The 25,161-nt window shown below is 36.4% G+C and overlaps 1 protein-coding gene and 1 pseudogene across 1 annotated transcript; one reads left to right on the forward strand and one right to left on the reverse strand.

Annotated features, from left to right (window-relative positions):
* Positions 1 to 992: 992 nt before the first annotated feature.
* LOC136825168 (actin nucleation-promoting factor WASL-like) lies at positions 993 to 16,882 on the reverse strand (annotated as a pseudogene).
* A 2,039-nt stretch (positions 16,883 to 18,921) lies between these two features.
* Positions 18,922 to 22,251, forward strand: LOC136825372 (proteasome subunit beta type-2-like). The gene is made up of 5 exons (XM_067081645.1): positions 18,922 to 19,081; positions 20,509 to 20,583; positions 20,936 to 21,129; positions 21,325 to 21,490; positions 21,988 to 22,251. The coding sequence occupies exons 1-5, from the start codon at positions 19,060 to 19,062 to the stop codon at positions 22,143 to 22,145; spliced, it is 615 nt and encodes a 204-aa protein (XP_066937746.1). The 5' UTR covers positions 18,922 to 19,059; the 3' UTR covers positions 22,146 to 22,251.
* Positions 22,252 to 25,161: the final 2,910 nt, after the last annotated feature.

The following is a 25,161-nucleotide window of genomic DNA, read 5'->3' on the forward strand; positions in this document are numbered from 1 at the left end:
TGGTTTTTCATTAAGTAGGCCTATACAGAATGTTAAAGAGGTCTTACAATGTTGTACTCAAGGGGGGATAACTTCTACTGACACCCAGTAACTTTAAACAACCAAATAGTTAATGATGGTAAACCAGTGTCCTATGTGCTCAAAGGTCCTCAGTTCACTTCTCATCTGTTGCACATTAGCTTTTTGTCTCAATTACCATTCAGAGTATATACATGTACAGAATAGTACTGCTGAATTAAACGATGAAACTAAATCTCCATTAGTACTGACAGAATAAGTTAAATGCCTTGGTGAAAAATATTACCCAACTGGTGGACCATGTACATGGTGGCTGATTCAATGGTACTTTGGATGTGGAATGTTAAGATTTAACCAGCAGTGCAATGCAGTATGCCTACATTCAGTTTCTCAGTACTTTACAGTTCAAATGTATTGTAGAACAAACTCTGAACACTAGACTATTATGACCAGAATTCTGATTGTGGCTCTTACTGCTTTCTTAACACCTCCACACAGGTGTACATTTTTTTTAAATACACAAGACCCACACACGCTCAAGCTATGAAATCTTACAGGGTTTCCTACAGCTGACTACGTTGCCTTGTCAAATGGCAAATGCTCTTTACCCTAGGAATATACAGTATAGCGCACAACATTCATTAATCCTCACAAGCTACATAAGTGTATGTACCCTAGATACCTTGTGGACAATCAAATGTTAAGATTCATATTTTCTAATTGAGAATGCATGAAAGTTATGGGAACAATTCAGACTAATCATCCACTTCTTTGCTATCTTCTATGAAAAGCAGATTTCACTAACCTTTTCCATGATTCAGGAGTACTCTGATCTGCCTAAGATCCTCAAAAGAATTTTAAGTTTAAAAGTAGTGCATGTAGGGGGCCAACCTTGGCACATTCTACTATTTTTGGGCTCCTCACAAAAGAAAAAACTCTTAGGTCTGACAAGATAAGGAAAGCAAAAGCAGCACTGGTACAATAACACTTTTATTATAATATACATCTTTAGGAAAACTATGCAGGAAGCAGATCTAAAACAAATCCTGACTCGCTGAAAACGAATAAACATATGAATATTTCCCCAACACCCAAAGTCCTGTACAGTATATCAGAATAAATCTGGACCTACATAATGCAATGGCTGTCATTCCTAGTCCATCAACATCCCTTAAATATCATAATGGAAAACAGAATTATTCTGTCATTCTTCTTCCTTTTTATACATAACATAAAGTGTAACAAAAACTTTTATATAACTTCATGAGAAAACATGACTTCATAACCAAATTACAGATCTTTACATTAAATGACCAATATTTTCCCTCTTATGTGCAAAACTGCTTAAATTACGTAATCAAAATCAACAAAGTGGCAATATTACACGTTTCTTCTACACAAACCAAATGCAAAACTGGAAAACGCTGTACAGTAGTGTCAAGAATAAAACGACTTTTTAAGCCTACAGGTTGCCCTACAGCAAGAGCCTGTAACAGAACAAGGCTGGCTTAAACTAAGATGATGAAAACTTCCTAAGCAGATCATGAAAGCCGTTGAACTGCCAAGGTTCAAGTCGTTTCATAAGGCACCACAAATTCTCAGATCTTGATCACTGGAGCCATTAGTATATCACAAATAACCTCACAATCAAATATACCCCTCTAAGACTCACAATAACATAGCTGTCAATGATCCCCTTGTGGGTAGTTCCACCTCCACAAAGTCCCAATATCAGAAAGTTTCACATCACAACAGACAGACCCTCTACCCACCAATTATATTTTCAAGGTTACATACAGAATGAACACGTGATTTACTATTACAAATATCAACTAAATCTATGCTCATGGATGAAATGAAATTATGAAAGCGAAAAGACAAAAAATCCTCTCATAAAATGGATAAAAATTGAAGTGCAGAGATTCTAATTTATACTTAAAGTTATATATTTCATGAAAGAGGTAATATAGAAACCTAAGAACAATAGTGTACTTTTCTCACCAAGAACAAAATGATTCAAAATAACGTGAGAAAATGGATTCAACAAGATGACAAACAATTTAGGAAATTAGGAAATTCTTCTAGAAGGCAGATATATCAACCTAGAACCTTTCAGACATATTTACATATACAGAGTACAGTATGTAGGTATACATGCTGCATAAGCAATAGAACTGTAAAAAACATAACGAGGAAATCTCACAAGAGGTGAGATGCTTGCTTATCAAACTGTACAGAGCAAAAGGCACAGTTAAATCCTCACGGCAGACCTATAATAACATTTCTTGGTCAAAGCTTATATCAATCTCAGAGGCAGTTTTATAAATAACCCTACATCAAAAGGACTAGCATTGAGAGTCTGTGTGAACTCAAATCTGGGTCACATCAGTAGTATTTACACTCGCTGAGAGAACTGCAACCAATTGCTTATTTAAAAATTGGCTGCTGTGTTAGGTTTACAAAGGCAGTCAACAGTTTTTACTCTGTTCTCAATGTTTGGCGTTGCAAACATGACAAGAGGATCGGTGCTTGTGGATATGCTGTGGTGTTCTGTTAGTGGAAATTATCTTCATCATCAAACTTCCTGGAGATGTTAGAAAGCTGCTACTGTTATTTGATCATTTAACTAGACCACTAAGCTACAATACTTAACTCTCACTGGGCAAGACTAAGCTGTCAATCTTCATGACTGCGCACATTTGAGGTCGACAAATATTCAGTTCCAAATGCATGCATGCGCAATTAAAGATACCACTTGCAAATCAAAGTAAAGATTGTAGGCACTTGTGTACAACTTTGACTGAAATACTTGACTTATATCATTCTATGAGATTCATTTATAGTTAATTCATTCTATACTTATCCACTGCACCATATAATTCTAAATAATAAACTGAATAAAATTAACAAAACTTATACATTCTGTATCATTTTAGTAACATGGGTTGGTTAGCAAGTTTACAACAACCATCTTTGACAGCAGATAGTACAATAAGGAGCTACGTGATTGTAATAACCTTGCTAAAATATAAAATCACCACACTTACGGATTTCTTGACCTAAAAAAGAACTACTAACCTGATACTTAATTATATACTTTATGTTTATCTAACACGAATCTAGGTGCTAAATGAAATATGAACAAATATACCCTGTAGTCCCGTAAGAAAAACATGGCCCCTAATTCTGTAAAATTATAACCTGTAATTCTCCTAGCACAGAGTCTAGTTCCATATCTTTTTCAACATCAGTGAAATTTTTATCGAGAGCCTTTTAACTGTTTCAATCCACCCCGTGACTTCTATTAGTCTAAAAAAAGATCTTAATTTTCCCAACTCTCATGAGATTGCTCTTTCAATATACATTATCATATATCAACACAATTACCTAACAATGGAAAACTGCTGAGGTTTATAGGTATGTACTGTTTGCTGTGTTGTCGAGAACAATATAAAATGTCTCGAGCTAACATAAAACAAATAATACGGTATGATTATAATTCAGGGCAAAGGCTACCATATGCTCCTTTCTGCATGAGTCACAGGGCAGCCAACAATTTCATAAGATATCAAAGATTGTTGTTCCACTATTTAACAAGAAACAAACAAAGCTTACAACACAAAACAATGACTTACTGCAACCACCAACTGCTCTCCAGTTTCTGCCATTTACTGACATCATGGGATCAAATGGGTCATATCAAATACCTAGTATACATGAACCTTTTAAATATACGGCGCCCCAGCAGTCAGGGCTAGAAAAGGTTAAACTAAAGTTATTCAAGAACAAAAGATCTATATTCTCACATGCAGCAACGTTACATTACAGTTAAATCAAGCCAACAACTAGTTTGCAATTATAACTGAGAAACCACAGGGGCCAAGAGACTGTTTGACAGATAGTCGTTAACTCTCAATACAACTCGCCCACTTAATCTTGCAAGTTCATTCCTCCTGCCACAACTCGTCGCTTCTATAGCCCTACCCTTCTTCAGGCGTCGTCATCATCCCACTCGTCGTCGTCGTCCTCCTCTTCGTCGGAGTCATCCGACTCCGACTGGATGGCCTGAGCTCGGATTAGCAAGGCACGACTCAACTGCAGGGCCATTCCTTCCAGGGGAACGGCATCATTCTTCGGACCACCCGCACCCTCGGCGTGATCCTTTACCTGCGAGGGCAGAGGAATGTGACGAAAGGGAAAACGTAGGAGTAAATAACATAAGGTGGAGGCAAATTTCAAGAGAAAAGAATGGAAGCTAACTATCCAGGGGCAAAGGAATGAAACAAAGGGGAAAACCCATACTTAACGTTCACCAAACTTCATAAAATACTACATCAATACAATATTAATCCAGCTATAATCAATCTTACCTAGGCTACCGAGTATGAACAAAAATAACCCTGGACGAAATTGCTCCGGAAACAAAATGAGCTGGGACTTACGTTCTTCAGCTGGACTCCACCTCTGATCTGGTCCATCAGCTGACTCCTCGAGTCTGTGATTGGCTGCCTCTCAATGGGTTCCACTTTCTAAGAGGAAAGGAATGAGAAAACTGAGGAAACGACACAAAATCACAGGTATTTAAAATCGGTTGATCACGTTTGATGCTCGAGAAAAACTAAAGTTCAGTGCTACTTTTTACAGCTGTAACCACACCAACATAACTAACTTTAAACTTATTTTGTATAGTGATCAAGTTGCCTAAACTGATGGAAATGTACAGAAAATAACATTATCTGAGTGGTCTGGTGCCTTATTTAATCTGAACATAGAGGACAGTTTATGTAAAAGGTGTTGCAACTTTTCAGAATTAACCAGATATATAATGAGTTTTCCGAGGTCAAATTTGAGCTTAGGTTTGATATAACCAACATCAAAAAAGAGAAAATCCCATCTGACAAAAAGTTAAGGCCGCACTTTACCTATCCTTGTCACTGTGAATGACTTGGGTTGCATTTTCATAATTCAAAACTACTTTGAAAGTACAGTACCCATGTTAGTGAGATATGAAGAACACATTAAACACTGAATTATTTGAATATATTAAACCAAAGCCCCAAATGAAAACCTTCCCTGTGTGGAGTCTGCAAAACAATTCTGTAAAAATAACTGCAAGCCATTGTTCTGATTGCTTTTATCTGTAGATATACAAAATTTTAACCTTTTCACTTACAACCTAACAAATTCTTGGGGCTGACCCCAAATATTTGTATCGAGAAAACCCTATCCATTTTTCTTGGCATTAAGCTGTTTCCCGACAGGGGTGGAAGCAAAGAAACGCAACACAACAGTCTACCACAATCATGCAACAACTGTGGCACTGACCAGAGTGTTGGTTTTATTTTCTGCAATCACACCTTGTTGGTAGAAATGGCTTAATGTTGAGAAAAAATATTTGGTAAATCATGATCTGAAACTTCAATAACTATGAATGCTTTTTAGGAAGGAATACAGTACCCTAATCTAAATAATATATGTACTAGTAAACAAATTCCTTATCTTCCCCTCTTGCAGATAATGAGCGTAACATTCCTCACTTCAGTAAAAACAAAAGCAAAAAGCCTGTAATGCAAACAGACGAATGAGCACTTGACTGTAATCAGTCATTCATTAATAAGCCAGGCAGCAAATACAAAATGCAATGTGCAATATTTTCTTTCGGTTAGAGGTGCTTAACTTCTTAACAAAATCTGAACATACGTGACCCAAAACGCAACATTTGCATCTAAAGCTCCTTCTAGATTACCTGTATTTACAGATCAATTTGGCTATCTTCCAAGCACAGCATTTGCTTTCTACTGTTAACGTGTATTTCTATATGATAACTGTTTTAAGAACTAACAACTAAGACCTAATCAAACCCTTCATTTCTTATTCTCCTGAATGCTCGCTTGGCTGCCATCCAAACCCTCAAGTGGTCGTGGTGAAAAATTTGTCCAGCCTGCTGTAAAATTTCATCTGACCTGGTTTTCCTTATTCTCACACAGCTGTCTGTCACTCTCTTGAAACATTAATTTTTCCCTTTGTGGATGACCTTCATTCATGCTTAATTTATTTTCATTAGAACTAAACTTGGAAATAAAATATCCTACTGTACACAAAATTATTCTTATTATTTAGAAGATGAACCCTATTCATACGGAACAAGCCCACAGGGGCCACTGACTTGAAATTCAAGCTTCCAGATAAAAATAATCACTCGTAACTGAGAGGACATACACCGAAACACTTGTCAGGGTAAAAATAAAATAAGCATAAGCATCTAGCTCCTTTCAAACCGTTATTTCACATCTTAGACAAACCATTCAGCCTTTTAAAGTGAAATCCATCTCTCATACTAGTTTTAAGAAGCCTGAGAGGTGTCTCAGTCAAAATTAGGAAGCAAGAAAAAAATAAAAAAAAAAGCAACGTGAAAACAAAAACGAACGAAAAAAATAACAAATGTATACCTGGACACCATGCTGACTATTCTGCTGTTGGGGAAAAATGGGAAAAGGAAAAAAAGCAAGGCTTAGTTATTGGACTTAACCTTAACCATAATGCTTAAGAAAAAAACCCTATGGAAAATTTTACTAAGGAAAAACCTCTTGCCTTTGATTCGTAGCAATCTGCCTTAAACATGACAATGTATGCAGTGCCTTGCTGAATAGGTGGTCTTACACATGCAAGCTACAGATATTGTACGAATTACATTACTGCTGCCACAGCTGCAGTAATGATGAATGATGCTAATGAATATGTAGCAAAGAAAGGAGGTTTTCCATTTCTAGCTAGTATCAATGTTTACTCTGTTTACATTCAATGCTCTGCTTAAAAATGAATTTAGTCAAGAAAAATAGCAAAGACTTAACCAGAAAAACCTGTTTAGTAATCGGTTAGTTTAATAAATTTATCCATCCTCTTATTGAAAAGCTTTTTCCCAATTAAATCTTCAGACTTCACAAAGAGCTGTAACTCGCAACAAAACCTGAAGGGCTTTCGACATGTCACAACTAAATAGTGTACAGCAACTTACATGAATTCATGGAGGAATGTCAAATAAATGTGCGAGACATACCCTTCACATTACTTCCATACAATGCATGTGGTTTTTCTGCTTAAGTCAAATACTGTTCCATTACACTGTTAACTGTACATTTCAAGCAATGATTTAGTACTTTAGGTACAAGCTATACCACAAAATTCAAAATGGAGTACTTGTGCAAACAACTTTAATGTAAAGCATAATCTCAATGCATCAAGGACACTAGACTTCTTTAAACACTAGAACTGCTACCAATGAACCTATTTTGACTCTAAACCTAAAAATGATAAATGACTATACAATCACCATTCTTAGACCAATTTCACTACACAGTCCACAAGACAGGAGATATGTATTGTACTAGAATTCTTTTACGATGCTGAAAAAGAGGACCTTGATAATGACTAAACAAACACGAAAATTGAGAGACTGTTAATGTTTACGTTTGTGTGGAAACACTCTGAGGAGAAAAATACTATATACTCTACATTGTGGCATGCATGAATGCATTTCTGGTATAAAACTGCCACATTCGCTGTACAGTAGTTGCACTAAACCAAGCAGCCAAGGTTTCCATGATGTATATGCTATTTTTTGTATAAGGATGCAACCTTAAAGGAAAAATTATCAACAAAATGGAAAGGTTGAATTATATAAAACCTAAAATGAAGAGTGCTTGAGACAGATTTGCTTTTAAATAGGAGAGTACAACTCTAATGATAAATATTAAAATAGAACTTTTCTACACATAAAAAAAAGAACTTTTATGACAAATATATACAACTGATAGACTGGCAATGACATTTATAATGCAGCACTAAGGACACCCCACTAGCAAAGGGTACTCTTCTAATGAAATATTTAAAGTTTTTCTAAATAAGAGTAAGTTTCCCAAAAGTCTGACATTATATCACAAAGAAGAGCAAGAGTAAAATAAACAAGTTTGTACTTTCCCATGGCCTTTACTACTCTCTTTGATTCATAATCTATCCCTATCCCTGCTCAGTATGGTAAAGAAAAACAAGACATACAGTAAGGATAATAATTCTGCTTCCAAGTACATATTACAACAGAAAGATAACTAACTCCTTTATAAATATAACAGCAGAGGAAGAAACAATACTTCAGGTGAACTTACAAAACCCTACACCAGGCGTTCAACTTCGCCACTGTGATTATTTTTCTCCTCTGGGATTCTAAAGTACTAAGGATATTAATGAACGATATTAGTGAGTAAGCAACTTCTACGTAATAGGGAGGACAGCCTGTCAAACACCACAAGACAAATCTTCATACCAAATATCAAAGAGAAAATTCCCAAGCATTTAACTGTATTAACAAGAGACGAACAATGCACGGACGAGCACTTACCTTGAGCTGATTGCCACCTGTACGTATCTGATCCATGAGAGCTGACCGAGCATCGGAGAGCGCTGGAGCACCAGGGAATTTAGGGGCTGGAGGTATTCCCCCAGGAGGCGGGGGAGGAGGACGCGGTGCATTACTCAGGGGAGTAGGGGCCATGGGTGGTGGTGGAGGTGGTGCGGCTCTGTTAGACGAGCTGGCATTTGCCAGGGTTGGGATCGTTGATGTTGGTGGAGGGGGAGGTGGCACGCTGTTGTTAGCCGAGGGTGGTGGGGGAGGAAGAGGACTCTTCTTGGAGCCTGAAAGTAAGAGACAGAAAACAATAAATTCAATATTTCAGTGCAAAGAAAACAAATACAGTATCTACATACAACGTACTTACTACGAAGTTCAAGAGCTCAAGACCAGTGTCAGAATATAACTGCAAAATTATTTTTGCTTTACACATGCTAATCCCTGCTCTATAAACATGTTCTTTGTTGATCTTGGTTGATTCAAACAGATTTCTGAACTGAAATTCCCTCATTGTTGGCAGTCTCTCTCTTACTTTGCCATTCCTGTCCCTTCTGACTGCAGAGCAAGATGGGCTCCAAAATTTCTAGTGGGAGCAAATCATCAAGAGCTGATTATATCTCTCAAAGCTAAACAGCGCGTGACACTAAGTGAGGCCTTCCCCACACAGGGATTTCCTTGGTCTCAAGTATCTTCTTTTTTATTACTGGGTGGATTGGCTTAAAATCTGGAAAGGTTTAGATTTACTGTAATTATATTTTTCAAAACATATAAAGACAAATTTATGAAGCAGTTTTAACTGCAAAATAATATGCCTGGAACACTGAGCTACGAAGTCCTGATCATAAGTAAACGTTTCCCCCTTTAAAATTACAAAAAATCTTTATATCCTTGGAATAAATGTAAATCTAATACATTCCCAAATCTGAAGTCTACCCAAATACTTCCATATTGAAGATATACATGTCAGGACCTTATCAAGACAAGCGTAAGGATTTTAGCACAGAATAACCCTCAAATAATCCAATGATTGCTTTTAGCCTCTGACACTGTGTTAGAAGCTTGCACCAATCAGAATGGCCATGAGAAAGACAGGCCCATTGAAATACAAGGATTATATTTAAGAAGAGCAAAGAGATTTAAAATGATGTCAAAAGTTCTTAGAACAAAGTACAGTGACTCATTATTCTACTTATAGTGAATCACTATCCAGAAGGACAGATATGAGAATTCTGAAATGACCAAATACTTTATATACTTATAAAAATCAAAACCCTCAAACCTTACCTGCAACAACCTGTCCAGGAGGCGGAGGCATTGGAGCGCGTGGAGTAAGAGGAGGTGGAGGCGGGGCGGAGTTAGGGGGTGGTGGCGGAGGTGGATGATGTATATTCCTGGGAGGAGGAGGGGGGGGGCTGTCCTCGTGCTAGGTATCCTGGAGGGGATATTTGGGGTGTGGGTGGGGCACAGCACTAACGGGGGGTGGAGGGGGAGGCTGGTGGTGCGATAAAGTGCTGTTAATGGATGCTGTGGGAGGGGGAGGCGGCGGCTGGGACGAGTACCGCTGGGTTTCCTGCATGGCCTTCTCGACTCCTCCGTTCTTCTCGATGAAGTCGTAGATGAACTCCCGGGTCCTGTGATCCGACAGCTGCTGCTCACTCACACCGACCTACAGAAAACAAGATGATGAAGTGTGGACTGAACTTGAATGTAACCTGTTCATTTTTTTATCCTTAATCTGTTTTAGAAATTTCAAGAATCCACATCAGATACATAATATCCTGATCTTAATGTTTCAGAGGGAAAGCTGTAAATACTTCTTACAACAAGAAGCCAACTGCAGATGGTTCATTATTTGCTATAGAAAGCAACACAAGAACTTCGTTCAAATTTTTAGCATCTACAGAGGACTTAAAGTCAAGCAAACATAATTCAAAATTGACACACTGACATGAATTATAAACAAAACCAGTTATAAGTAATATTTTACAATCAAAGAAACAGAAACAGAGTTCATTAGATACAAAGCCTAAATGCATCACATGAGCAGAATCAAAATTGAAACCACTTACCATCTTGAAAAATCCCTCAAGCTTGTCATCAACATTAAACTGCGTGAGCCCCTTGTCTGGATCAAAACCAACATGAGTGATGTGCTTAAAGTCAGTCGGCATTCCAATTTGTTCTTTGCTGTGAAAGTAGAAAGGGAGAGATTATATAATACAGTTCAAGCTCTACATATTATAAGACAATATATTTTGACACAGTGTTTAATAAGCAAGCTGGAAGACATCTTATAACAGCTGATTTTGAGGTCAACCAATTATTATTATTATTATTATTATTATTATTATTCAGAATGTGAACCCTATTCATGTGGAGCAACCCCACAGTGGCCACTGACTTGAAATTTGAGCTTCCAAAGAATCTGGCATTCGTTTGAAAGAAGAAACAGGTAATAGCAACTAAATAAATTAACAAATTAATAAATATGTAAATATAAAAAAATGTAAGTAAATTATTAAAATACAAGGAGAATTGTTTTAGGTTAGTAAACAGAAGTAACATGGATTCGCAAAAGAACCATACCTGAGTCTGCTCTTGTTTTTATTGCCTTTTTTGTTATTCTTCTTCTTATCTTTGGATGGGACATAGGCTGGGATGCCTGGGTTCATGGGTGTAGGCTGGGGCAGTCTCGGCTGTTCCGGCTGCACATGCTGCTGAGTTCGCTGCTGCTGTTCAGCCTGCCTTTTGCGCTCTGTCGGGGGGAATGGGGTGAGTACATACTTGCAAAGCTGATAAGTTTATTTTTCTCAACACAATGCTTACAGGGAAAGCAATTATGGTAAAACACTAATCACAACAGTCACTGGAGATGAAATGCATTTAGCTACATAACTGATCCCATATTGATCCTGCTTTCAATTTTTATTCAAAGCAGGATCAATTTGGGACAGCTGAGCAATTCAGGAATTGCCAAGGGTCGGTTACAACTATTTTGGGAGGCCTAATGGACAAAAATGTTTGGTGAAACTTCAAAGACAGTTACATCCAAATGCTATAATCAAAGATTTAACTGATTTTATAAGACATTAGAGCCAACAGAAGTGACAAAAGAAAAACAAGATTATCAAGCAATCATCCCTTGTCCCACCAATTGTCCCTTTCTACTATTTTACATATGAAGCTATCAGTCGAGAAACATGCCAAGCGCCATCCTGGGTCAAAGTATTTTTTAATTTAATTTACTATATTTTAAAAATGGCACTTGGCATGTTTCTCGACTGAAAAGCTCATATATCTTTTAAATGGTTCTTTTTCATGATAACATTCAGTAACAACTGAGGTGGTCATTATTTTTTTTTTATCATTTCATCTGTTCATCTTGAGTGTTTTGAGATAAGGTCTATATTATACATATCACTCTGGTGGCACATTAAGAGAAAATAATATATCTATTTTTCATGTACAGCTTGCTAAACATCTCTGAATGGCAATCATTCTGTAAAAGCTATGGCCAGAGGCAAATATTAGGTGCAACTGCATTTAGGTTATTACCATCAGGAGTGCTCCTTAATTCACCCACTTTTTATTCAAAAGAAAAGGCTTCACTAAAGATAACTAGTCTTCTTCAACTGACAAAATGTCAGATCTTAAAATAGCAGGTTCTGTTATAATATAATGTTTGTTTAGACACAAAGCATTCAAACAAAATTTCCTACAAATATCACCTTCCTTTTTGCGCTGCTTGGCCACTAATCGTTCGTTGACGGCTTGGCTGAAGAAACTTGCTTCCCTTTCATCCGCAAAATTAAGACCTACCATTTGTTCCTGAAAATAAAAATTAATTACTGCTATAACTCGTCATTTCCTGCCACTCTTGAAAATACAGTGAAAGGCTTTTGCAAAAGTTTACTGTTCTTTAGCCTCTACTGATGTTTATATACTTTATCAATATACGAGAGCAATGAATATATTTATTAATCTAAAATAGTGAATTATCAATGCTAACTGCAGAATACTGCAATGATGATTATGCTTAATGCAATGCCTTATATCTTAGTCAAGTGCAAAGAAATGAAGGTAAACTATTTGAAGGATATTCCTACTCCCCTCAAAATTCAAAGTGCCTTCTTCTCATATAAATTCTTACTAGGTCTTCCCTTAACATTCTCTGGTTTAGCAAAGCAATCATTAGCATTTAAGGCAGTCCCTAGTTAATGGCGGGGTTCCGTTCCTGGCCAAGGGCACTAACCGAGAATCAGCAATAATAGCAGTAATGACTTGCTTAACGGCGCATAAGAGCAATAATGACCGGCTTAACGGCACCGCCATTAAGCGGAGATCGGCGCCGAAAATCCAGTTAACGGCACCACTAGACGAGCCCCGCAAAACCAGATCGCCATTAACCAGTGCTGCTGGTAAGCGGGGACTGCCTTATACTTGATCACACCAATACTCAAAAGTAACATTACCACACATAAAACTGTACTGTCACTAACCTAAATAAAATTTAAATTACTTCCACTGCTCTAAGTTTTCCAAAATGATTCCAAAATGAAAGATCAAATAACCAATACATTCAGGAGTGGTGACCTAAGCTAATCAAAACATTTTCAGACTGTAACCAGTAGTAAATAAAACACCTAAATCAACTTAAAAAAAAAAAAATTCATTATATTTACCTCCGCTTCAAACTGGTGGAAAAAAGGCTTCGAGACCGTGTACGTAAACTGAGTGTACAATTCTTGCTCAAAAACACGTGACCCTGCAACAACATCATACACCTGAAAGGAAAACACAAGATAATTTTCCTTACAGTAAAATGAAAAGGTACTGTAGTCCATAAATAAAGTGATATATATATATATATATTTTCCATCTCTTGGACATCACACAACAGGGCTGTAGCTTAGCTTGTCATGTGCCTCTGGTGCTTGTAAGTGACTTTAAACTTTCAATGCCAATGCACTGCTCTCTTCCTTTTACTTTTCATCTATACTATCTGATCTTTTTCACCTTTCATCATTTTTAATAATAAATCCTTTAGGCCAGCTACCTTAGCCAAGAGTTGACTCAGTGGTCTGGTTAAAGAATTTTAGAAAAAGATAAATTATATGAGGTTCCCTAACTTGAAACTAATCACCAGAACCACAATCAAATTGTACGTCTGAGACTCTTTCTATATATTGTATGATGGAATTCCTAAAAAGAACTAGTAAGCTTCTCGATTGGTTCTCAATTTTTGTTGCTCAAATTTTAGAAAGAAATGTCATTACCTGAATGTAATATGACCGTCGTACATTGTCCTTGGTGAACGTAATGGCTCCACAGTGCCGTTTACGCCACGTATTGTGATGAGGCCCTTCAGTCCCAAAAATTTGCACGACAGCTGTGCTGAGAGTCTGTGAACAATATTCGGTAAATATTACGTACTTAAAGGATATTAATATAAACAGAAAATACGACCATCTTGCAAATATACAAACGGGTGTGCCAAAAGCTCTGTTGTGATCTACATAAAAAAAAAAACTTATATACAATGCAGCATTTACACTCTTCCCAGTTAAAACCAATGACTGTCAAAATAAAGGAAACATTTCAAGAATGCAAGATTTAAACTTAACTTACACATTACCAGTTTTTTTTCTTACAATGGTTCCATGACAAAAAATTCCTTTATCAATGAGAGAAGTAAAAATAAAATTCTCTATACCTACCTCTCTACCAAAGAGATATGCAATGCACAGACACCATAATTTACTTTTAAATGTACAGTGGGACCCCGGGATTTGTGGGGAATAGGTACCACAACTCCCCACAAATTGCCAAAATCCGCAAATATTTGACACCCCTCTAAAAATGCTTCTAACTGCCCTATTTTAATAGTTCAAACACCAAAGACCCTCTCTAAAAACACTTATGACTGACTATTTTTATCATAAAAAATGCATTTAGTCACGAAAATTATATGAAAATAGAGTAATTAGTGAGTATTTCTCTATGAAAAATTCTGTTAATAGGCAAATTTTTCACGAATAATGTGGATATACGTTCAACAGAAAAATCCACGAATCGGTGAAGCCTTTAATCCAGAACTGTGAATAGACGGGGGTCCACTGCAAGTGATAAAACAACCAGTTAATTTCTTCAGAAATGTTACTACAAAACTATTAAAAGGAAAAGTAAATGCATTCTTCAAATGTAATTAGAAAACTTCCCTTCACGGAGGAAAATATTACCAGCAATCCTTGGAAATATAAATAAAGCTCAGCACTAACTGCTGCCTCTAATAGGCATTAATTGTCCAAGGGCAATTAGACCTGGACACCAGCCAATAAAGTTGCATGAATGGTAACATACAAAAATGTGTTTTGCAGCTGCTGTCTCTGTTTGTACGAAAAAGAGGAGAATTTAACAAAGAAAAGTTACTTTTTAGACAAAGAAAATTCAATTTTAAATTTAATGGTTGAAATTTTATGCAAAAAATCATGAACAGTCTGTGAAAACAATGTACAGTTGACCCCAGGATTCTTGGGAGATAGGGACCACAACCCCCGCAAATGGCTAAAATCTGTGAATACTTGGCACCCCTCTAAAAATGGTTATAACTGCCTATTTTGATAGTTCAAACACCAAAAACCCTCTCTAAAAACATTATACCTGCCTACTGAATAGTTTTATCATGAAAAGTGTATTTAGTCACAAAAATATGAAAATACAGTAATTAGTGAACATTTCTCTATGAAAAATTCCAAAAATAAGCAAATTTTCCACAAATAACGTGGACGTATGTTCCACAGAAAAATACAGAGATAGGTGAAGCCACAAATCCAGAACTGCAAATGGGTGGGGGGGTAGACTATAGCTATAAAATCCAGTGCGTACCGTACCTGACAACGAGGTCCGAGTAGCTTGAAAACAACTTCGTTTTCTTCGCGTGACAGAAGAGTAGATGGCTTGTTGGCGTCGGAGGTTTCCTCGAACTCATCTTGGCAATATTTTCAAATGCTTTGGTTATATCATCTGCAATATTAAGCATCTAAAGTCAAATATCTTCTGGGAAAACGAAGAAACAAAAACAGCTGTTCCATACACACATATTGTAATCTCTGCAAATCCCATTTCACCAAAATAGCTCACATTGTACAATGCTAATGCATATTGCATCACTTTAATTTTCTCTTTATATTTGAAACAACATATTTTCCTGAGATAATAGTGTGCACAATGTTAGCGACATTAGTGATGAACCTTTTGCCTTTTGTCTTCTCCTTCTACCACTGAACAGCACTGCGAACCTTGAGTTAACCCATTTAAATCAAAAAGGGTATAGTATCAATAAGTAGCTTACATTTTAACATAAAGTTGTAAAACCACAAATAACCATAATCTGCAATTCATTTACTGTTCATAGTATTTTTTATCGCATAAAAAAAATGTCCTAAAATGAAATGATTGGATGAAATAACTAATATGTGAAAGGGCTTAACCTTTCACAACCCTTCGGCAACTAGGCTACAAGTAGGTACTGGCCTTGTATAACCCACTAAGGCGAGGATGGGTAAATTTAACCAATACCCTCCATTATACGTGATAATAAGTGTTGAATATAAAATTAACCTATAACTTGTACTCAAAACAGTCTAGCATCGTCAGTGGATTCAGATTTTCGACCTTGCCTGGGCTATCACCATCCAACAGCCCTGCACTAACTTACCACAGGTAATCCCGCATTCTTAAATATGATTAATGGCTCATAAATAGCCTATTAATACAGACCATTAACTCAGCTTATTAAAAAGAAAACAAAACTGGTTAACGTATCCTGTCCTAGTTTAACTGGGCTAAGGTCAAATTGGTTGACGCCCTGGCATGCGCCTTTCTATTCATCGAGCAAATGCCTAATATAAACCATATTCTATTGTATAACTGTTTATGAATCACTCTCAAAATATAATTTATTACCCATTGCACCCCCAAAAATACGGCAGGTGATAATTCAAGCAAATACTGTACCAGTGAGATTCAGGTCTCCATTAATGTTTCTTGACACTTCACAGATTTCGTTTGTTTACATTGACACTGACGTCATCAACTTTGGCACCATTTGCTATAAATTTTTTTTTATTTTTTGAGTCTAACGTCTCATTAAATGTGCAATTTTAAGTCAGTTTTAAACAATGATATCTAATAGATAATATTTATTATTTTTATCTATAATTAATGATAAATTATTATTAAAATATGACCAAAGACACAAAACTTACGCATCAAAAAGCTCATTTTGCGCTCGCAAGCTCACCAGAACTACCTGCTAAAGGTATGGGTTCTTCATAGCTTCCGGTGACGTCATTCGAAGAGATAAATATAAGATTGGTCTCTCTGCAATCTTACGTTGTAGGATTTGACCATTTTGGCAGAACTCTCTTTATCAGTAGCGTATCGGTGTGCTAAACTCATCTTTCGTCAACCCCAGTCTGTACACAGAATTTTTAAAAAAAGCAATAATTAATCTCTTATTGATCCTATACTTGTGCACTTTCGCGTTTCCATATTCGTCTGAGTCTACAACTTTAAATTTGTTTGTCGTTTCCAAATAATGTCTGCGCAATGGAAGTTATTTTCAACACACCTTACATATTATATATGGCTCTTAAGTATTAATCTCTGAACCATATTTATTTTATGGAAAGATATCTTGATTTAAACAAATGAAACCAACACTTGTACTAAACATTTCTCGTTTAATGATGATAGCCGGATTTGGAGCAGACACTAGCTTCTTTATATCTGATAAAATAATTATCAATAAAAAACACATTTACCAAAACATGTTTTGAACATCAAACTTCAATAATACCTGATTGGAAGTTCCGTTTAAGATTATGTAAGTATTTGTAGTTCTATAGCAGAAAAAGCAGAGGAAAAAACGAAAATAGGAATTCAACATCTGTACGAAAAGCAAGAACTAAGAAACTAAAGAACTCGAAAAAAAAAATGTTAGTTTGGACACCTTAAAGACTCTCCGCAGTAACCAACGGTGCAGTAATAGATGTTTGACAGCAGAGCTTAGAAAAAGTGTCTAGATTTATACGATGGAATGCTTAGTTGTTTGAATCATGATAATCCGTAGTCTCTCTTTATTATATCTAGTTAAAATTTTTACCATTGCTTGTAAAATTTACACTCTATGTAGTTCAGAAAGAATCGTCAATTGTTACAGAATGTCGGTAAAGTGATAAATAAGCCATCGGAGTTTCGTTTGTCATGGAAACTAAATAAATAGAAGGTGTAGACTCGTCTGCTGATATAAATAAATAAATAAATAAATAAATAGATAAAAAATCAATCAATCAATAAGTAAGTAAATGAGTAAATAAATCATTTAATTTATAAAAACTCACTCATTTTTACTGTTACCAACAATACATTTTTTGTGAGTGATATCTGTTTACAAAAACAAAAAACTCTAAAACTGACATTCATGTAGGAAAAACAAATGTAGTACGTTTAACTCTCTGTAGACTCCCCTTCAAAATAAGAAGACAAAACTCAGCAATTTTGAGAGTAAGGATCGGTATCACGTCTTTTAATGTTACCTAAATCAAGTTGGAAGCTATTGGTAGGCCTACAAAAAAGAACACGTTTTCTTTTGGTATAGCGTGCTCTTCTGGTGGTTTAGAGCACGTAGAGTAACTTTGATTCTATTGATGTTTTCGCTAGGAGGCCAAATAACCCTGTCTACCTACTCTCCATATTACTCACAAGTGTTTTTTCATTGTGCACATCCATTTTCATTTCTTCAAATAGCTCTTGTTTATGCATTTTACATACACAAACACCCTTTTTCATTCTTTCCAATAATTTTCTTTATCCAATTAGCAGAGCAAACTAACCTAATCACTATGAAGCTATCATGAACGCCACACAAACGATAACAGGATAATTGCTTTGTACAAGTTTTCCCAATCTGTTTTTTAATGCAGTTATTAGCTGTACACTCACCGCCAAAAGTTATACGGTGATGTAAGAGAGAGTCGAGGCAGAAAGCCTCCTGTTCTTTGTTTTTCTCTTCAGCTCTGCAAGGGATCATACACGGACTTTAATAAATAATGTATTAAAGAGAAAAGTGACATTATACATCTGTGTGTTTTCCCCAAGTATCTCGCCTTCTTCAGCAAGATATTGAGTATAGTTTGAATTATGAAAACACCATCATTTTCCCCATATTTTATCTTATGTAACTGGTGTGGAATATGATAAGCTAGCCTTCTTTTGTTGTGTAGTTTTAATAGATAATACATCAACGCCATGCTGGCCCACGGGGCAAATGTCCGCCTAAATTCAGGCTGGAAAACAAATGCTTAGCTGACATACGATTACATAATATCTAACAAAGGCTTATTTTTCTTTCCCTTATGAATTTAATTTCTTAATCCATTCCCTACGAACTTCCATCGACTTTATTTCATAATTTAGTCCATTGTACTTCGCCTTCTCGTTCGAAAGTCGGCGTTCAAATCAGGAAGAAGAAGAAGAAGAGCAACTCAACGTCTGTTTACGCCGTGCAAGTCATTTCGGTTTATTGTGAGACAAAGTTATTCGTTTACCTGTAATTCCTCTAAAACGACTGCAAAATGAGTCTGGAATGCCTTATTGGTAAGAGAATTGGAATTTGATTCATAAATGATCTTTAATTAACTTGCTTTATAAGTCTTAGTGGGATAAAAAACGATAAAATGACTCTGCAACTTCTACGCTGATGCATCCAAGCCCAGACTAGACTTGAGACAAAGCTAGTTTATTTATGAATAATAATTCTTTCTGTGTTGGATAATTATGCAAATTTTTTGCTTATTTTGAATTTGATGTGTGTTATTTATTCGAATTATTCGTTGAAGGTTGTTACCTAATGCTAATCATCTATGTTAGGCTACCGGCAGGGTAATGGAATACCTTTGTTAAGTAACTTGACCTAGACGGCTTAGGTTTAGGGGTGTTTTAAGTTACAGGTAGTCGTTGGGTTGGACTGCGTTAGGCTAACTGCCGAATTACGTGTTCTTATGGCAAGTACACTTAGGCTTGGTTAAATCCTACCTTAACCTGATCTTTGGGACCAGGGTGCTGTGATTTACCTGATCTTGGGCCATCAAGTGTACTTGCCAGGTCAAGGTATGCACCATAACTTAACCTTAAGACATAGTAGTATGTTACCTGGCCCCTCCCCCCCACCCATTGAACCTCTTAGGCCAACCATCATTTTGGTAGAAAGTTGTCACCTTCCCCAACTAGTAATCTGGATAGGTCTTCTGCTTTTTGTTTTTGATCTTTTACTCCAAGTAGAGTTTCAGTTAATTTTGTCTTTGCTTTCCTTGCTGGGGTCTCGTTTGGGGTCAGGTCTTCCCCTTTGCATCTGAGGAAGGGTCAGTGCCCCTGCTCATAGCTATGTCCCAGGCATTGCCCTGTCTTGTTCCCTCGGGGCTTGGAGCAGTAAGAAACCCAGACGTGTCAGAGACTGGTGCAGCTCCATGCTCATTGCTGCCTTCCCATATAAAGAAGGGGCTTGGGTTTGCGTACTTAGGAAGAATACAAATTACGTTTGAAAATTTGTGTCTATGCCCTCTACCTTATTTGACCATGACTGCTGTTAATGATGCAGATATGTCTGAATGAATCCTGGTAATTTCATTTTGTAGATTTTCAAATAGCTAAGTAAAATTTGTAAAGATAATAGCGTAATTGAAATCTTGCATAAAATATCCTTAAATACCTATTGAATTACTGATAATTCAAGAATTCCTTTTGTGTTTACTAATGACATTTAACCTTTATGTTGGTAATTTTCCTTGCTTCAATGCATATCAGGGTATTTCTGCAATTAGTCTATGCAGTAGATAGCTAAAACACACTATTCTTCCCTTTGATTGTCAACTGTGGAATCATCTCAAAGGGTAGATGTGACTTAACGCAGTCAAAAGAGACAAAATGCATTTTCATTTTATATTCTCTTTTGTCTGTATTAAATGTTTCTTGGACCAGTGTAAGACATTTACTAACATTCCATTTCCTAACCTTTTTCTTTTCAGGACTGAAGTTCAAAGACTTCGTGTTATTGGCATCGGACATGAGTCACTTGCAAAGCATTGTTGTACAGAAGTCAGGTGAGAAAGCTGTTCCTATGCTAATTCTTCTCAAATACTGTTATTTAATTAGTGTACATTTAATTGATTTAAAAATTTATATTGATTTCTAACCTATGTAGTACTTGTTGACTTTTAACATTATCTTTTGTATTGTATTGTGATAGATTTCATGCAAATGTCCTTTTAGGCATGTAATTATTTTCAACAGTAGGACATACATTTTCATCAAAAAGGTGTATGCAAAAACGATTGGTCATTATACAGGTCATGGTCTTCCAGTTTTGTGAATGTGCTTTTTCAAAGCTTGAAATCATAGATTAAGGACTGGTCTTCAAGCCTGATAATCCTCTGTTTTGTGTTTTCATTCCAGATGATGACAAAATGTATCAGCTGTCAACCCATCTGATAATGGGAGTGTCTGGCGAAGCTGGCGACACTACGCAGTTTGCAGAGTACATTGCCAAAAACATTCAGCTGTATAAGATGCGTAATGGCTATGAACTCAGTCCTTCATCTGCCGTTCATTTTACGAGACACACTATCGCCAATCATCTGCGTTCAAGGGTGAGTGTTCTCTATGTACTTGATATTTTCATAACCTCAAAGAATTACATTACTGTTACAGAAGTCATGAGTTGTTTAAACTTTCTCCTTAAGAGTTAGATTAACTTCATTTAATGTTATGCCTTACTGAAATGCTGAAGATACTTCGTACTTAATGCTAAGCAGTTTTTTATAATCTTCGATTTTACTTTCCAGGAACCATACTTCGTCAACTCCTTGATGGGCGGCTTTGATCCTAACACAGATACTTCAGTATTGTACTACATGGACTATTTAGGTGCTTGTGTACCTGTAAATCATTATGCATTTGGCTATGGTGGCATGTTTGCACTGGGTATTATGGATCAGCAATATAGACATGGTGAGTATAAGGTGATCTTTATGTACTATAAGCTAAAAAACATCAAACCTCAGGCCCCACAGTATTACAAGATACTGTATTTTGTGACATTCCTAAAAGCAGATAATTGGGTAAGCTTTAATTTTTGCATTGGAACTAAACTCAACTTTTGCCTGTGGTTGAAGATGATACAGAATTTATAGCTTTAAATGTTTTAAATTTCAATGGTATTGAAGGAATATTTTACCAATTGTAAATGTACCTTTTGTTTAAGGAACTGAGTGTAGAATGCATATAGTATATAGAGAACTAAAATATAGTTCCTTCACCAATATAGTGTTTAGTTAAACACTCAAAAGTTTCCATATCTTACAGAAACAGAAACGTCTATCCTGGTTCAATAGATTGTAGCAGTGTCCATTATTCTAATAGATTTTTCATTAATGTTTTGGCCACTAACAAAAATAATGTCAAATTTTTAGTACTACTGTATTATTTGACTGACATTCCCATTGCAGACATGAATGAAAAAGAAGGCCATAAGCTCATGAAGCTGTGCGCAAACGAGATTAAGCGAAGATTCATTGTGAACCTACCCAAGATGAGAGTCAGGATGATTTCGAAGGATGGCATCAAGGAGTTGCCTGTCATTGTTGCTGAAGGAGAAGCACCATAGAGTTATTAATGTTTTAGTTAAGTTAAAGAATCTCCTGAAGGAGAGTTAACTTTTTTCTTTCTTTTTTTTGTATTTTGCTGAATGATGAATAAACTATGTTATTAAATCATGTTTTTCATTTGAACTCCCTTCCTGAACTTCTATGCTTCCTTTTCAGATGTTTTATTCAGGGTGAACCTTAACTACTGTTCAAGATAGCTATATCTTTGCACTAGCAGATGCGGTTGGGATTTCAAAATCAAAAGAGGGTTGCTTGGTTGACCCAGGTGACTTGTCTAGTTCGCCTGTCCTCCACCAGGTGTGTTGCGAATGTTTTACCTCTTGTCAGACTTTTTTTGCCTGATTGGACCCTATTAAGAGGTTTGCCCTTGATATCAGCGAGGTACTTGGGTCCAATGCCATTGCTGAAAATTTGTCCAAGGCACTTTTCTGCATGATAGAAGTTTTCATTTTTGCTGAGCTTTCTCTTGACATGATTGCTCATTCTTGGCACCTGCAGGTATTAAGAATTTAAATGACTCCTTGGAGTTTCTGACTTGCCCTGGTAAAGCTCTCTCAGATGCTTCAGGAGAGGCATCACTCACTTATACCAATACTATGCTTTAGAAGAGAGCAGCTGTGCTGTTATCTTACCTCGAAGGTATCACTTTCTCAGAAACAGACAATTTGCATTTGCTGCTTCCTTATTCTGTCACTCTTTGAGGTACAGTACTTAGGGAGGCTGCTTCTGTTCAAGAGAACTGCTATTTCCTGAAGTAGTTCTGGAAGTCAGCCATGAAGAGGCCTGCACTTGCTCCTGGTTTTTTTTCTCTTGAGTTCTTCCTCATCGAAGGATTCAGTACAGCAAGGCTCCTCTCATCCTTATTAATACAGATTCTTTCAGCAGTTTCCGATAGGAGGTCGCCTGCAGGCCTTTTGTTCCCACAGACATACAAACCATTACCTTTTTTGTAGAAGTATCTTTCAGTGCTAGATGGAAATCGGTTGTTGAAAACATTGTAACTAGGTTAACAGATGATGATGGGTTGTGAGAGAGAGTATCCTTCAGTCACTGACCATTGCACTCACTTTTCTTTAGGGCGTGGTAGCAAACAGGTATGCTGTGGTTTTTTTTTTGTCCAATATGCTGGTTGAGAGCTTGGATTGTCTGGATGAATATTTGCTCATTGCCATTCTGTTTTGTGTTGGTTGTGTCATTTTGTTGCCTTGATGCTTTTTTTTTTGTTCGTATGGAGAAAAAACATGAACAGCGTTGCAGCAAGGAACATGGCCACCATTGTGCACGGTTTATGCCATTCATAACGACTGATCCTCACTTTTTTTATGCATCTTGCAGTGGGGGAATCCTTTTATAGGGGTTCTCCTTGCATGCAATGTGTCACTTGGGATCCATCCCAGTGGATTAGGTTTGGGAAAAGGAGGGAGAGGATGAAAGGAGCTCTTTGGCTTTATTGCAAGGAAATATTCCTCTGGGGATGCCTCCAAACCCTGTCAGTGCCTTCCTACCTCCATCTTCTATTCCTTTTCCTCTTACAAATGCCACCTCTTCTAGGAGGGTTGGCACAAGGACTAAGATACCTGAACATGACCTTTATCCAGAGAACAAAGCAGATTCTGAAGGAGAGTCTCCATTAGCAGCTGTGGTGCCCTCTTACAACCCAGAGCCTTTTATCTACTTAATATAATTTATTTAAATTTGTTTGTTTACCAGGTTCTAAAAGCTTGGAATGGAACGAAGACATGCAAGAACATAAAAAAAATATAATCAAATTGAAGCAAAGAAATCATCCCCTGTCACTAATCACAAGAAATGGAGCAAAAATGTTAAAGAGTGGATAAAAGAAATTAAAGAATTCACGACAAGGGATGGACTACAAATGATAAACAGCAAATGGCAAAGTGATGTCGGCATAATAACCCAAATTCTTACGTTATCCTTCATGCTTAGCAGTACGCTCGATGAGGACACGGAACATAGAAGTTCCTGTTGAATTCACCCTCCGAACTTGAAGGCGACGGTGAATTAAGGACACCAGTGAAGAGTATCTCTGTCTGTTGTTCATTTTCCCAAACCCAGGGGACCTTTACGTCTCTAACTGCGTACGAGTTGTGTTGGTCGGCTTCTCTCAGGCATTAGTACAAAGTACTGCGCTGAGCATACTGCCGCCACTCCCACAGAGGTACAACGAGGTTTTCTCTTCCAGCTTGGCAGTCCGCATCTCCGCCTTGAAAAGAAATGAAAGAAAAAAGGTAATCTAACAGTGTCCTATGAACTTTAGTTGCACGACAAAACCCTATATTTCAAATACTGTAAAAGTACTTCAGGTCAGATCACTGTCATCAGGATTGAAGTATTGTCAGTTGATATATATGGCTTTGCCAAGTAAATAGAGTTTTAATGCACTTTCTAATATATATATATATATATATATATATATATATATATATATATATATATATATATATATATATATAATATATCAAAAGGACCTCATCCAAACTGGATGGTATCTAATGGAGTGTTTATTCAGAAAAAGCTACACGCTTTCCTGGACAAACAGTCCACATTATCAAGTATCCGTACAGTGGACTGTTTTGTCCAAGAATGCTTGTAACTTTTTCTTAATAAACACTCCATTAGATACCATCCAGTTTGAATGAGGTCCTTTTAGTAATACTACTAATGCACAGAACAATTGTGTATGTGATAAAAGTTAATATATATATATATATATATATATATATATATATATATATATATATATATATATATATATATATATATACACATACACACACACACACACACACACACACACACACACACATATATATATATATATATATATATATATATATATATATATATATATATATATATATATATATATATATTATATTAAGAGAGAACAGGTGTTAATGCTGAAAGGATGAAAAGTGTGAGCCATTACAGATGGGAATGAACAAAATAAAATGCAACGTTTATGGGTACTTTAATTTGTTTAAATTAAGATGG

This window comes from Macrobrachium rosenbergii, chromosome 37 (genome assembly GCF_040412425.1).
Source record: "Macrobrachium rosenbergii isolate ZJJX-2024 chromosome 37, ASM4041242v1, whole genome shotgun sequence".
In the NCBI taxonomy this organism is placed as follows: domain Eukaryota; kingdom Metazoa; phylum Arthropoda; class Malacostraca; order Decapoda; family Palaemonidae; genus Macrobrachium; species Macrobrachium rosenbergii.

Bases quoted from the DNA above. Each gene is read 5' to 3' on its own strand.
- LOC136825372 (XM_067081645.1), top strand. From the start codon at position 19,060: ATGAGTCTGGAATGCCTTATTG. The intron at 19,082-20,508 runs GTAAGAGAATTG...TTTTCTTTTCAG, and splicing joins GAGTCTGGAATGCCTTATTG to GACTGAAGTTCAAAGACTTC. The intron at 20,584-20,935 runs GTGAGAAAGCTG...TTTTCATTCCAG, and splicing joins CATTGTTGTACAGAAGTCAG to ATGATGACAAAATGTATCAG.